Source organism: Carettochelys insculpta, chromosome 5 (genome assembly GCF_033958435.1).
Source record: "Carettochelys insculpta isolate YL-2023 chromosome 5, ASM3395843v1, whole genome shotgun sequence".
NCBI lineage: Eukaryota > Metazoa > Chordata > Testudines > Carettochelyidae > Carettochelys > Carettochelys insculpta.
Genome location: NC_134141.1, coordinates 114410871 through 114426982, shown reverse-complemented (window position 1 = coordinate 114426982; position 16112 = coordinate 114410871). Strand labels below are relative to the sequence as shown.

At 46.4% G+C, this 16112-nt stretch overlaps 1 protein-coding gene and 1 non-coding gene across 2 annotated transcripts in view; one reads left to right on the top strand and one right to left on the bottom strand.

Moving 5' to 3' along the window:
* Positions 1 to 12169, bottom strand: part of ACAA2 (acetyl-CoA acyltransferase 2) — a 28257-nt gene extending 16088 nt beyond the window's left edge. Inside the window, exons 1-3 of the mRNA XM_074995789.1 lie at positions 12009 to 12169; positions 1871 to 2037; positions 438 to 566 (exon numbers count right to left, since the gene is read on the bottom strand). Coding sequence (XP_074851890.1) covers positions 438 to 566; positions 1871 to 2037; positions 12009 to 12024 — 312 coding nt within the window. The 5' untranslated portion in view covers positions 12025 to 12169. The remainder of the gene's footprint in view (positions 1 to 437; positions 567 to 1870; positions 2038 to 12008) is intronic.
* A 2113-nt stretch (positions 12170 to 14282) lies between these two features.
* Positions 14283 to 14368, top strand: LOC142013959 (small Cajal body-specific RNA 18). Its single transcript, XR_012645834.1, has one exon.
* Positions 14369 to 16112: the final 1744 nt, after the last annotated feature.

The window sequence follows — 16112 nt, the reverse complement described above, 5'->3', positions numbered from 1 at the left end:
ACAGGGACTAGCCACAGGTTTTTATGTCGCCTCAATTTTTTTGAAAAGTTTCTGCATTTTTGTCCTAACATATAAGATCTAATGATGCTTTTTAAATTAACTATATGAATATCTTTAGAAGGTTGAACTCTTGCATGCAACATGAGTGCTCCAGTGGAAATTCCTATAAAAATGTAAAGTTCAGCAAACAGATTTGATTTCAGTTCCAAAGTACCCCAGTATGAACTATGAACACACTTTCAAATTCCTCTTTAAGATACATGGTTTTGGATGCTCACAGGAGATAATTAACTGACAAAAGCTGAATACCCCTGAAGTATTCAGCATGGAGCCACAAAATGCTTGTTTCAGAACATATCCCTTCTCACTACAGCAGTTTACTAAAAGCTACACGTAATATATTACAGTAGCCAACATTCAGAGAACAAGTCTCGTACCTGACACCCACTGACGATGGACTGGAAACCAGAGCCACAGAGTCTGTTGACAGTAAGGGCTGGAACTGGGATGGGAACTCCCACACGCAAACCAACATGCCTTGCAATATAAATCGCATCTGAAGAGCTCTGTAATGTGAGCAAAGAGCAGCATTTCTAAACTGATCTACTTTGAAACAATGCTTTTGATCAATTCAGAACACGATAGTTAATATCTCAGGTAAAAGTTAGTTCAGGAAGACATGACTCCTCAATCACAAGCCACATGAAGTGTTTACATGGTTATTTTGGAAAGATGCTTCTTGAATCTCATGAAGGCAAGTGTCCAGATGCATTTCAAAGGGAGACCCTTTCCCACCACCATTTCCCCATGTCACTCAAAGCAGCTGGAAGCTGCAGGCAAATGGTCTCTGGGCACCTCTTGGTGGGAGGGAGCAGCAGATTTCCACATGATAAACCCATATCCATAAGTACACCCACCGCAACCGCTCCTATTGTCTGGTGTTTGGCCAATGGTAGCTGAGAGGATGGTGCTGGGAGCCAGGGGCTGCATGTAGAGAACAGCTGTCCCCTCCTTGAAAGGCAAGAGATACTTGCCGATGGCAGCAAGCTGCTTCTGAGAGCAGCGTGGCCAGGGCCCTTGCAGGCAGGAAGCCTGCCTGAGTGCTCTACTACACAGCGGAACTTTAAGCAACCCAGAGGGTCACGCAGCGCCAGAGGGAAGTGTTTGGTATGCCAGATACAGCTGGCAGAACATATTTTGTTCATATCTGATCTACACTGTGCACCATGCTTATAAAAATGGAATAAAACCAAACAAAAGAATTTGACTGGTAACTGCAGATGACAAAAAGGTAAAGAGGATCAAAAGGTAAAAACATATAGCTGGTTGACACTTATTAATAGCAGAAGAACCAAACAATGTTCCTTTTGTAATTCACGACCATCCACGGCCCGTTTCCTCTACACTCTTGGGAAAAAAAAAAAAAAACAAAAAACCAGTCACTGCCTATACACAGTATTAAAACTGAGCAAAATTAACCGCTGGAACAATGTATGATGTATTGTGATGTATTCTCCATCACTCATGATTTTACAAGCAAAGTTATGAACTGGTAGGGAGAGCAGTCTACCCAGGGTGTTGAAAATTGCTAAAAACACATTATTTTTTTAATCAGCTTGGATGTCAAAGAAATATGGCCTTCCCTAGCTTTAATTATCTTGGTCCCAATAAGGTTAACAAGAAATAATGTCAGTCCCTTAAACATACAAGGGAATTTCTTAGTTACTAATACTTATTTCCAGTCACATGATTTATTTTTGGCTCACTCAACATCATCCAATTGGACAACAGAGGCAGTTGTGTGTAGAAATCCACTAGGAAGGGGGTTGCAACAGTAATTAGCTGCCAGCAATTATTCCATTCTACCAACCTGAGTGACATTACCCACAATCACACTATCAATGATCTCAGGGGAGACTTTGCCAGCAGACAATGCAGCACGTGCAGCACACTCAGTCAAGTCGATGGCTGTGAAGTCCTTGAGAAGCCCTCCAAAAGCCCCAAACGGCGTTCGCTTGGCTGCAACAATGAATACACCTAGAACACGCACACCAGAGAAATCAACAGGTTTAAATTCAGAAGAGCATAGAGATGATTCATTTGATTTTTTTGTTAAGTGAGATATGGCTCCAATCTGTGAGGAAAAGGAAGACGAATGGACAATAAAGGATGGTTCAGGTAAATACGAGAGGTGAATCATATCAATAGATCTCAAACTTTTTTCATTTGCAGAAGTCTAAAAACATTCAAATGGAGGTGTGGATGCCAGGGGTCCAAGGACAGTAGGTTGAAAACCACTGGAATGTATCACCCAGAGGCTTAGTAAGAAAATCAATAACTGTCTAGTGTCGTGATTTTTCAAGCAAAGAAAAATATGGTCCCCCCATATCTTGAGCACCTTATAATTCAAGATAGACCAGACAGCTTGGAACATTATTTCAGAAGAGATGTACAGTAAGGTCTCAGAGTACACGAGAGTTCCGTTCCGCGTACCCTCGCATAACCCAGATTTTGCATAAGTAGTCCGGGTTTTTCCTCAGCAAAGCCTACGTTCTGCAGCCAGGGAAGCAGCAGAAAGGTAAGTCCTGGGGTGACAGGGCAGTTGGGGAGGGTGAAGCCTGGTGGTGGGTTGGGACCATGGGAGGTGGGCGAGGTGAGCTGAGCCTGGGGTGGGTTAAGGCTGCAGGGGGGGTGAGGGGTGGAGCTGAGCTGGAGCTGTGCAGGGGGGTGATGAGCTGGAGCCCTGTTTGGGTGGTGAGCTGGGCCGTGGCGGGGAGTTGGAAGGGTTGAGCCGGAGCCAGAGCCACAGCCAGGCACAGGCAGTGAGCAGGCAGGGGGGTTGAACCGGGGGTAGGGTGTTGAACAGGAGCCATGCTGGGTGGGGGGAGGTGGGGTGGGGGTCAAGGGGCTTGAACCAGACCTGCACGTGCATGGTTTAAACCGGGCCAGGAGGATGGAACCGGGACTGCGTGCGAGTGGTTTGAACCAGTGTGGGCAGTTTAAACCAGGGTGAGGGGGGGCATGAGCTGGAGCTATGCGCGTGTGGTGAGCAGAGCTGGGTGGGAGGGGCCTAAGCCAGGTCCGTGTGAAGCTGAGGGGGGTTGACATAGGGCAGAGGGAGCGAGTTAAGCACAACTGGAAATTGTGCTAAAGGGTTTACTATAGGAATCGGGGTCAGTTGTGTAAGAGCAGGGTTGTGTACTCTGAGTTCATGTACTCTGAGACCTTACTGTATGTGTGGAAGGATTAGTCAGGCAGAGAAGCTAAGGAGTTTTTTTCAGAAGGAAAAGAGGGACCCTGAAGGTGCAAGAGACAGAAATTGTCACATCAGATCAGTCCAGTGCTCCATCTAGCCTAATGTCTTACTTCTCACAATGGTCAGTACCAGATACTCCAGAAGAATGTTCAAGAAAGCCCCAGCATGGACAACTATAGAATACTGGGTACATTTATTTTTAATTGCCATCACTAAAAGTTGTTGGCTTAGACCATGGAACATAAAAGGTAGCTTCTTTGCACAATTATTTTAAGTTACCTCACTTTTAACTTTTGAAGACGTTTACTGAGAAAAAGTAATTCCAACATCTGAAGTTCGTGGTTTCTGAGAGAAACAAATTCACAATAAAGCTCATCTTATTGCAGGTGTGTGCATCTCATACATTCCCACGTACAGTGAAGAAACAGCCTAACGGTAATTTTCTATAGAAAAATGGAACTTATATAGTTTAGCTATAAAAACAAACCCTGGGCTTCTAGGTGAAAAGAGCCTAGGAGCAAACTTTTTCCCATAGCTACTTCCTCAATTTCTTGTCTGGTGAAGGGTGATGTGACACTTGCCATAAGGCAGCTGAACGTATTACAAGAAACTTTAAGAGGATGTGTGAAGATGCGGTAGTGTGGAAAAAAGATTTTCTCATTAGGCTAGTATTTATCCTCATGAATATCTTAAGGCTTTCTACCAGAGACATGTACCATCTAGCACTGGACCCCAAACTATATAGAACCACCTTCTATTTGTCCCACTGTTTTATACTGGAGCCCACAATGCTTGCAGTTGTAGCGAGAGATATTGCAACAGAACAGCTGCTTAAAGGGAACTTTCTGAATTGATCACAGCTCAAGCATACCCACCCTGATGAGGACTGGATGCATTGTTGGGGACCGAAATATCTAAACCGGATTTGCTTGGAAGACCTCATGAGTGGTGTCATGAGGCAGAGAACGCTAGAATTTCAAAAGTCAAGATTGGCATTGGGTGGGATTCCAAAATGGGAAACCAAAGGGGACTTTGAGACCTAAGTATTGTGACAGGATTCAAAAGGAGCGTTAGGTTTCAAAGGGAATTAGGCACCTAAAGGCCTATGCAAATCTTGTGGTTCCTCATGACATTTCTACTTTTCAGGACTGGTCTCACAGAAGTAACTAACACTGACTATGACAGGCCATGTCAGCCTCCCCAACCTAAATGCCTGGAAAATCTATGTAATACTGACAAATGATGTCATATGACCATTGGTGAAAGTTCATGTTTGCAAAGATGCCAATAATAAATCCCTAAACAAGTCCTTCTAAATGTATTTGACTGTTTCCCTGGTTTAGTAAGATGTGTCAGCTACAAACTAAGAACTGTTGTTTACTACTGAACTACAAATAACGTATTCTGCCTGGGAACTGGGGGGAAGCAAACAGGATAGATATGAAACACGCAGGAACTTCCGGTGGATGTCTCGGTTTACTTTCGTCTTGCATCTGACAAGGTCAGTGTAATCCTACGCTAAAGTGGAAGGCTGAATTAAGGTACACAACTCCAGCTATGCTAGCTACACAGCTGGAGTTGAGGCACCTTAATTCAGGCTTCTACACCAGCTCTATTGCAGGAGGTTGACAGGAGCATTCGCTCCTGTTGACTTCTCTTACTCCTAATGACGTGAAGGAACAGTGGCACCAGTGCAGGTGTTCTGTGAGTTTGATTCAGCATGTCCCTACCAGGCACGTTAAACTGAACTCTGAACACTGACTTCGGCAGCATCAATCTTCCTTAAAGTGTAGTTGTAGCCTGGATTTTTGCCCACAAAAGCTCATGCCCGAATAAATCCGTTAATCTTTAAGGTGCCACGTGACTCTCTGTTGTTTTGGGGCATACAGACTATCTAGGCTACCCTTTGGATACTTAGTTTATTTTAAACCAAACAAGTAAACTACATTGATTTTGACCTTAACATTTCAACCACTTCCATTGCTTTCTTTACCAGAGGCAAGTTTCTATAAAAGGGGATTTGGAACTAAAGGACAATGGCATTTTTAGGGTCTTAGGAGTAATAGTTTAACATATCTAATTGGTAATTTATTTCAGTGTCATTATTAACCCACTGATTGGATTCCAATTGTGACCTTGATTAGATAAGTTTATTAATCACATTTTACTTATTTTAGGAAGTGTTTATAGGAGTTAGCCTTAGTGATAGGTTTGTTTGAATTTAAGCTTGCGAGTTTATTAACAGACCCGATAAAAACTACACAGAGACTTTATTTCTATCAAATAAGCAAGAATCCAGAGAAGATAAAATTAGTCAAGAGCCTCTTGACTCTCTAAATTAAATCTCGTATCTCACAGAAGAACTCCCATCCCCCAAAATTTACTCTCTCTAGCTGAAATATGTGGCTGATGTCATCTGAGCTTTCAGATTTCTACAATGAGGACAGTTAGTGAAATCATTACCAGAACAGGACGGGTTGATTGGCCTCAGATCCTTCACTGTTCGGGAATGCTTTATACATCTTGTTGAGAAGCAGATGACCCTGCCCCCCATGTATCACTTTCAGTTATGGCCATAATGAAACATCCAGGAGTCATTTTTTGGGAAAGGAAACAGCTGACTGACGTAAACCATAGGTTTACTGAAATCCCCACCTAACACACAAACAAAAACCCCCATGTATAACTTTGCATAGAAGGACTCTTTACCTATACCCTATGCTATGAATATCTCTCAAAGTTAAGGAGCCATCAGAACTCCTGGAAAAAAACTTGTGCCAACAACGGAGAATGAGGATCTTGAATCAGTAGGGATTTTGGCCATGACAGTCCCTTTTTTAAGCCCTGTACCAGCTGTCCTGATTTTGGCAAAAGTAAGCATTTGTCCCATTTGCTGTTGTCAACTGATCAACATCAATTATGCTTGGACAAGCAGAGCTGGCTACAGACTGATCCCACTCAGCAGAACAAACGGAATATCCTCAATCCTTGTTGAGGAGGACAGAATAAATTAGTCAAGAGAAATTCCCATCTCCCCAAACTTACTCTCTATAGCTGGAAGAATGTGGCTGATATCATCTGAACTTTCAGAATTCTATGAGGACAGCTACTTCAATCATTACCAAAAGAGGATGGGTTGATTGGCCTAACTAAAATCTGGGCTACAGTTATGCTATTAGCCAGGCACAAAGCTAAAGCATAATGAGTATTTTTATTTATATTCTGGACCTAGGGGGCCAACTCATAGAGTAGAGCAAGGGTGCGCAAAGTGCAGAGCGTGAAATTTCAGTAGTGGGGGCACAGAGGGATTTGTCCCCACCCCATGGCCTCTGCTGGCTCCTGCCTGCCCAGCCCTTCCCCTTCCTTCCCTACATGCAGAGCTGGCAGGCCATGTGCGAGCAGATTCAGCTCTTGCTCCATGTGAAACCTAACCTTGCTGCCTGCAGCCACACCAGGCTGACTGGAGAAGCCAGGCAGAGGGCATCAAAAGGCTGCTGCTGAGCAGCCCATGACTTGCTCTGGAGGCAGTGAGGGAGGAGAGCAAACCATGGGTAAGTGAGCTGCACTACTCCACTCCTGCCTTTCTCCACCCCACCCTGCCCCCATAGCTGATACCCCCAGCCCAGGTAGGGAGCTTTGAACTATGCAGTCAACTTTGCCTGGCCTTCTCTGAATGCCATGCAGATGCCAGGGAGTGCAGGTGCAAGCGCTGGGCCTGGATGTGGGGGTGTGTGTGGAAGGGGTGTGTAGAGGCCAAGGCAGTAGGTAAGCCCCATTTGTGCCTGGGGGAATGTATGAGGGATGCCGGACAGTCCCTTCCCTACAAAAGGCAGGAGCAGCTGTTCACCCTGTGCTTTGTTTGGGAGGCATGAAATTTCATAAGGGGAGCTGCACAATCGGCTTCCCTCTCCTGAAGACTCTGCTGGCTCCTCCAGTCTCTGCCACCCCCACAATAGGAGCACAGTGCATCACTTCCCGCTTACCTCCACTCGCTTCCAGGGGTGTTGAGGGGTCCTTGATAATTGTGGGAAAAAAAGGTGGGGCCCAATGCAAAAAGTTCGCTCGCCCCTGGAGTAGAGCATAATCCCAAGACACTGAGCACTACACAAACACATAGGCCGTTTCTACACATGCCCAAACTTTGAGCACTAAAATTTGAGGAAGAGGGGGCTTCCAGAAGGAGGTTTTTTTCTGGAAGATCCCCACGGGCAACATGTCTACACTTGTATTTTGGTGTCCAGAATAGCTTCTTCTGGCTCCAAGGAAAAAGGAAAAAGACATTGCCTGTCCTGAAGAATAATATAAGTAAATAAAAGTTTTTGAACTCATCGATCTCACATATAATCCACCCTTAATTGAGAACACCCATTACTCTTAACAGAAAATTAAATTGGGAGTTCTCAAACTTTTATTTCCTGGGACCCCCTTTGAAAATATTTTGGGCTGTGATAGCCACCCCTAAAAAAAGCAAGAACCTCTCCACACTAGGCCATACTCAGTTCTGTACTGCTGCTGCTGCCGATGATAGTGCCTTCAGATCTGGGCACCCATCTCTCTACAAAAGGGTGCAATCACTCTGCAATAGTTTTCCAGCCTCCTTTTTGGTTGGATCCCATTTGAGAAACATAAAACATTATGATTTTATTGAAGACAGTTACACAGGTTCAATAAGGATATGAAAGAACGCCTACTAGTGAGAGGCTGATTAAAAAGTTAGAGCAGGAGTGGCCAACCCATGTATCTTGAGCCGCTTGAAACTCTTTGAATCATTAAACGTGGCTCCACCTCAGAGCTGCGCACTGTGAATGCTGTCTGCTGCTCCCATGAGTCACTGGCATTGAGATGGCGGGGGGGGGGGCAGGAAGGCACTGAGCCACATATATTTATTTTTACAGAAAACCTTCAAGATACAATTGCGTGTTGCTCAGATTAACGCAACAGCAGCCCCTGACAGGAGCAGTTTTCTGTGCGGGGCAGGAGCTGTGAGTCAGGCTGCCATCCCTGACAGGAGCAGTTTCAGTTTCCTGGCCCCCAGAGTGGTGGGAAGCTGGGAACCAGGCAGCAGCCCAGCTCCCAGCTCCCCTTGGCTTGCAGAGCCGGGAAACTGAACAAGGCAGCAGCCCTAGTTCGTGTCCTAGCTCCAAGGAGTGAAGGGGAGCTGGGAGCCGGGCTGCCCCTTGTTCACAGATCCCCTCCACTGGCTGGAGCCAGGAAATGGACCAAGGCTGCTGCCCTGCTCAGTTTGCCCTCTCTCCAGCCGGGACCCTGGCTGCCCCCTGGTTCCCAGCTCCCTGCCACTCTGGGAGCCAGGAAACTGACCAGCCCTGCTGAGCTGGTCAGTTTCCTGGCTCCTGCAAGCCCAAGGTAGCTGCAGCCTGGTTCCCTTCTCCCCTTGACCTGCAGGAAAATTCAAGTTATGTGGGGGTTGCAGAAATATATCTATATAGATCTTTAGTATATGTACATATATACTGAGAGAGAGAGAGAACACACGGCTCTTTGCATTCTATCCACCTGGCTCTTAGTTCCTACCTGGCTGCCACCCCCCCCACCCCCAATACCGAGGTACCATCACATTCTCAGGCAACATCTTGGTGAAGAGCAGAGCCGTTAATCTTAATTGCTCACAAGTGGAAGGATGCTGGGATTTTACTATGATGCTGGTCCTGGACTATGATATAGGGTTTTAATGACAACTTTGGTCAGCAGGATTTTCTAAGTCATGGATTCATCAGTACCAAAGAGATAGTCAAAGAATTAAATATGGAGATCTTAACACTACAAAATATTTTGTTCAATCTCCACATTTCCCCCCGTTCTTTTCTCTAGACAGTAAAGTGGTAACAAAGAAGACCAGCACACTTCACCTGTGCCTTAGTTAATCTCTGGAAGTAGATTAAGTTAACAGAAACATGACTAATGACAAAATTTTTGCTGTGATAAATGGAAGCGCTGGAACTAATATAGCACACTGGGTCTTTTGTTGTTATTGTTTGTTAAGGGATACTGAGAAAATACAACTGCAATGTAAAAATACCCCAAATCTGTGGAGAGCTAAAACAGGACAATTGCCTTCCAGGGTTTTCAGAGCTGATGGACTAGCTGGCATGTGCTATCAGAATGCTTCAGATTGGTGACCCAAAGCACCCTTGAAAATGAACTGGAAATTTTTTAAAACATCCTCCAAGATGATGAACTTAGAATACTGCCTTTTGGGGCTCACTGGGCTAAGCCCTCTTGTTCATCTCCAACTATTTTTAACTAAAAGCTGTAATGAAAACAGGGCATTTTAGATTAGATAGTTCACTAAGAGAGTCCTAGACAAAGTCAGCCAGCTATAAACTGACTGCAAGAAGACAGAAGATTAAAATTTTATCTGAGATTTCTATGCTCTAGCAAACCAGAGGCTAAGCAGATTAGGAAACCAATGACAGCTTCTGGGCTGCTAATGAATGCAGCATTCAATAGACCTAATATTAGTTAATTAGATGGAACACAGGTTTTGAAGAAGTCACTTTTTGCACCACAGATGTGAGATGGTAGTAAGGGGGCAAATCACAGAAGCAGGAAGTAAAAAAAAATCAGTATTATGTCAGCTAAAGAAAACTGGGTATGGTTTTTTTATTGCTGGGAGGTGAGCAGAGAGAACTTTATTTTTTTAAACACACACACACACACTCTCTCTCACTCTCTCTCATTGTGGAGTTTTATTTAAAAACAGTGATATCTTACCTGTACATAATACACTTCATCTTGAAAGATCCCAAAGTGTTTTGCAGACTAACTTGAAAGGATGGACTCTGCTACTTTCATGGATTCTGCATTTGGTGCCTTATTCTTGTGCCATTCAGCTCATCAATTAAATGCAACTATTCTTGGGTAGTAATTTTAAATAAATTACAAAAGACCGAGCAACCAGATTCATGTGTAATGAAGGCTTCTTTCAACACAACTATTTATTTCATGATCTTTTAATCTTTTCTTCCTACCTACCCTTTCAGGTTTGCTGTTAGTCTGTTTTCCATTCACTGTCACACTATACAAACCTACAGCTAGCCTTGGAAGGATTTGATTTTTTTTTTGTAAGTAAATGTTGATAGATATTGATTTCACCATGCACACAAAAACTGAGGAAAACAATAATAAAAATAATCAAAACCTACAACTAGGCAAAGTAAGAAAAATCCTGATTGAGAAATCATTGGAGTTAGACTTAATGTTATTTATTTTGTATATTATGACATGTGATGTTGACAACGTAAGTTTTAATGCACCTAAAGTTTTAGCTTTTTGAAATTCAAAATCTGCCATTATTATTTGACCCAGTTAATTTCCTGCAACAGTGAACATTTAAATTAATAAAATTTTAAAAGCAAGCTTAAAAATAAACAAATATTATCCACTGAAATTATAAACAAAACGAAAAATGAGTTCTATCAAACTTACATATAATTTTGCTGGCAATGACTGGCACCACAGACCAAACACTGCAGCTAAGAGCCCCTTAAGATAAAGGCTTAGCCTGCAGATTTCAGACACGCATGAACCAGTGTTCCCTATAAGTCAGGAAACCCCATCACATGATCCGGATTTTGTCTAGATCCAGACCCCCAAGCTCGAGGCTCTCCTCTGTAGCATCTGGCCCTTGGTTGGGGGGCTGGGTCTGGAGCCCCAAGCCTTGGGGGCTGGATCAGGCAAGCCAGGGGAGCAAGAAGCAGTTCTGGGCTCTGCTACTGTTTCCCCCCAACCTCCAGCTGGGAGGGGAGGAGGAGCAGCAGGCGGCCTTGGCAGTGCTGCCCAGAGGCTTCATACCAGAGCTCCTACTGGCTGGAATTCCAATCAGAGCATTCGGGTGAGCAGATAAGCTGAATCCCTGTTGCCCAGACCCTCTGCCCCTTGACTGCTCCTGCCCCACCAGAGTCCCCCCACCCACAGCCTCCCTTCCAGAACCCTCACCCCAAACTCATATGCACCCTTCTTCCCACGTACACCCCCCCCGCCTGCTCCTGCATTGCCCCTTCTGCGCAAACCCTCACTCCTCTCCTACACCATCCTCCCTCCTGGATCCCCTACCCTCAGCTTGCTCCTGCACCTGAGTCTGGCCCCGATCGCCGACTCCCAGCCCGCTCCTGCACCCCACGGTTGCCCAGATCACCTGTCCCCAGCCTGCTCCTGCACCCTCTCTCCCCACCAGACCCCAAATTCCCAGTCTGCTTCTGCACCCTCCCTCATGCCCAGACTCCATGGCACTGTCGTGTCCCCCTCCCCGTACAGTCAGGGATCAACCACATCAGTGAGGGGTGTTCCCCCCCGCCCACCGATCTCTGCACGGGTCAGTGGCCTCGCACTCGAAAACAGTTCCCCAGCCCCGCCATACACTGCCGAGGAGAGATTCAAACGCTGCCCAGCTGATGGGCAGAGCAGGCCTGGCGAGGTTTTGTGTTACGGGTAGCGCACAAGGCAGGAAGAGACGACAGGGAATATCGCTCACGACTCCGCTCCGTGGGAACACGGGTGGGCGTGGGGGGTGGGTGGATCCCACGTAGTGCAGCTCAGAAGGGAGGCAAGGACAGAAACCCGGCGTCCCGAGAGGGCTGCGGCGCCAGGGCCACGCAGGAGGGCGAAGCACAGCGCTGGGGGCGGGCTGCGGAGGTCCCGCGACACGTCGTCAGGCCGAGCCCGGCTCGCTGGGCGGAATCCATGGAGCGGGGATAGGGGGCAGCGAAGGGTGAGTTTGGGGCCAGCGCCTTACCTCTGAGCAGGGCCATGGCTGGGCTCGGCTGCCGCTGAGGCCGGAGGGCCTCCACTTCGCGCTGTCTGCAGTCGGTCCTGCACCTTGACTCCCCCGGGCCAGCCCCTTGCCCTACTTACCCCTCCCACCAGGCCCCGCTCCGCCCGCCTCACGCGGGAGCAGCACATTCGCCACGAGCCGCGTTATTTGTCCAGGTGTTAAAAAGCGGGTTCCTGTAGGGGACAGCTCAGGGAAGGCATCATCTCCTCGACACCACACGCGCTTTTCCACTGGCGAGGATGCCGAGGGCCGGTGGAATCGGCGTCTGCGGAAGCAAAGCGGAGTCTGTCGGAGGGTAAAGCTGGGGGAGATTTGGCAGAAGCACATTCCGTGCGCCGCCGGGGCGCCAAGAGCGTGCGGAGGCACCAGCCCGCTCCCGGGCAGGCCAGAGGCAGAGATGGACGCCGTGGCGGTGACACGCAGCCGGAGCCAGGCCGGGGGGAGGGCCTGGGCCGAAGCGAGAGCGGCGAGCTTGCAGCTGGAGAAGGAAGCGACTCTGCCTGTCCCTCATTGCTGCTTCCCTGCCCGGAGCCCCCCATTTCCCCTCATGCCCGCTGCCCGGAGGCGCCCCCTGTCTCCCCGCACCTGCCGTACTCGCTGCATGGAGCTGCCCCTCTCCTCGAGCCCCACATACTCACTGCCCAACCCCCCTCCCGAGCTCCTCAGGCTCCCGCTACTTACTGCCCAGAGCCCTCCTGTCTCCCTGGGGGGCTTGTATGCAGTGCCTGAAGCTTCAAGCCTAGTGCCCCCAGAACCCCACGTCTCCCCAGGTGCCGGCCGTGCTCACTTCCTGGACCCCCGTGTCCCCCCAGTGTTCACTTCCTGGAGCCCCCTGTCCTCCCGGGTGCCTGTGCTCATTGTCCAGAGCCCCATGTCTCCCTAAGTACTCCTTGTGCTTACTGCTCGGAGCCCGCTGTTTCCCTGGGGCTTGGTATTCACTGTCTGGAGCCCCACGTTGCCTCAGGTGCCCCCGTACTCATTGCCTGGAGTCCCATGTCTCCACAGGCCCTTGAACTCAGTCCCTGGAGTCCCATGTCACCCCAGGTGAGGCCTATGTCTCTTCAAGTGCCTCCATACTCCATGCCTTGAGGCCCTTATCACCCTGAGTCCACATACTCAGTGCTTGGAGCCTCATATTGCTCCAGGCCTCACTGCCTCCTGCCTAGTGTCATCTCTTCCTTCCCCTCTTTGCTGCTGCTGCTGCCTCTTGATGCCCCTCCTTCTACTGCTGCACTTTTGGGTACAGCTCACAGTCCCCTGCAGTGTTGGCCCTAAAATCCACCCTAGTTATAGTATTACCACCTCCCCTGCCCCACTGCCTGTGTGCACACATAATTCCTTGCTCATTGTATATGCCCCCCACTTCCCCGCGGAACAGGCCAGCAGGCATCCTGAGAGTGCTGAGGATGCAAAGTTGGTCAGGCCCACTGATCTGGGATTTGCAAGTTTGTGGATCCATCCTGCTGAATTTTCCATCAAGGGGTACCCCTGCCCACAAGAGAAGAATTTGGGAGAAGCTCCATGAAATCTTATGATATTTATACTTGTGACCCTTATTATGCAACCCAGCTCACTCTTCCCATGGGAGGAGGCTATTGTTCTTCAAAGCTAGAACTAGACAGGTAAATATTTTAAAATATATACATATTTCACAGATGGTGGATGTTTTAAAATGAAGTTTTTATTATTTAGAAATTACTGTTACAATCATTCTGTGGGGTGAGGGGGAGTTTGGCTTGGTAGAATTAGTCTTATTTTTTCATAGTTTTGATGGATAATATCAGTGTTTATTGTTAAATGTTCTATTTATAGGTATAGCTTTAAATTTTCTCAACTGATCAGAATTACATGTTTTAAGAATTTCTCCCCCCTAATTTGCATTAATTTAAATTTTGAAAGTTGCAGGACGTTATGGGGGATCATACAATAACTTAATTACAGTAGACTATATTTTAAAAAGTTAAAACAAAAGTTGTCAACATCACATATCAAAATATGTAAAGAAAATATTCTTAAAATAACATCTGAGTTCTAAAATGTTTTACTTTATATGTAAATTTAGATCATCATCAGATGGAAATATTTCCAGTTGGCCTGTGTATGTAAAATGAATTTGACATTCACCACCATTTACTGATAAAGACTACTCCTAGTTCTAATGTGACTGGAAGACTGACAGATGGGAAAGTCTTGCAGGAAGATAGCAGGAAAGAAAAAGTATGGTGCTCACTGTCCTGGTTGGTGATGATTAGCCCACTGCGCAATCTGAGTTCTGCAGAACGTTATGATGAGATTTGTGCTGAGAAAGGCAGCTGAGACCAGAACATGGGCATCCCTTTTTAGTTTCTTTTGCAGGATCAAGATTTATACAGCTAATTTCTGATACACCTCATGATATTATCATAGGACACCTCTGTAATGAATATGTGTTTTGAGGATAAATTAAGGACTGGGTATCAGCAGTTCTTGGGTTCAGTTTCTGGCTCCACTATTGACTTGTGGTGTGACCTTGGTCAGATCACAGAATTGATGCTTGTGTTTCCCATCTGTAAAATGGAACTTACAATACTTACATAGCGGCAGCGAAGGGTCCTGTGGCACCTTATAGACTAACAGAAAAGTTTAGAGCATGAGCTTTTGTGAGTTAACTCACTTCTTCAGATGCTGGTCCTGGAAATTTCCAGGACCAGCATCTGAAGAAGTGAGTTAACTCACGAAAGCTCATGCTCTAAACTTTTCTGTTAGTCTATAAGGTGCCACAGGACCCTTCGTTGCTGCTACAGATCCAAACTAACACGGCTACCCCTCTAATACTTACATAGTTATAAACTGATTGGTCTAACCACACACTCATTTGGAAATGCAAATATGCAATCAAGCAGCAGCAGCAGAGAGAAATAAAATAATCGGAAGTACAGTATGGCATTAAACAAACTACTAAAAATGGGGAAATTTAAAGAAAAAAATTTTCCATTTAAATTAAGATGGTTAAAATAAGCATTTTTTTGCATAGTAAAATGATAACGCTGTGTTAAGGTTCAGTTTTAAACTTTTGATAGAACTGTAATATTTTGTTAAGAGTTACAAACAACTTCCATTTCCAAGATGCTCATACTGCTGAGGAGGTTTTAACTATATGTGAGAGGACTGTTGGCTCCCTGAGTGGTTGTTTTGTTTTTGTTTTTCCTCTTTTTGTTGGCTAGCCCCAGTAACAAAAGAAAAGGGAAAGCTCAAAGAGAAATCAGGACCCTGAGAATGACAGTGCCCAGTAACAATGGGAAGAGGCCAATACTCCAAGTCAGTCTGATTGACGTGGCAGGCAGGGTAAAGAGTTAGCAGGCCATGGGTTTCCTTCCACTGTCTGAGCTGGAACTGCCTGGGTCAGACACAGTGGGGGCAGAGCTAAGGAGGGAGCAGAGCCATGCCCACAAGAGACTCAGCCCAGAAGCAGATCAAAACAGGGAAAAGAGTTGCAGCCAGAGATCCAGAGAGCAGATCCATGCTGGGAGCAGAGCTGCAGCCACAGAGCCAGAGGGGCCAGAGATAAAGCCCAGGAGCTGGAGGTAGTGCAGCAGAGAGTGAAGCTATGGCTGGAGCATGCTGGAGCTGGGTGTGGTGAGCCGCAGGGGGATCCAGGGGAGAGGCCCAGCGAATGGGGCACCCAGTGGACATAATATACCTAGATTTCCAGAAAGCCTTTGACACGGTCCCACACCAAAGGCTTTTATGTAAATTAGGTGGTCATGGGATAGGAGGAAAGGTCCTTTCATGGATCGGGAATTGGTTAAAAGACAGAAAACAAAGGGTTGGAATAAATGGTAAATTTTCACAATGGATGGGGGTAACTAGTGGTGTTCCCCAGGGCTCAGTCCTGGGACCGATCCTGTTCAACTTGTTCATCAATGATCTAGAAAATGAGGTAAGCAGTGAGGTGGCAAAGTTTGCAGATGACACCAAGTTGTTCAGGACAGTCAAAAGCAAAAGGGATTGTGAAGAACTACAAAAAGATCTCAGCAAACTGAGTGATTGGGCAGCAAAATGGCAAATGAAATTTAATGTGGGTAA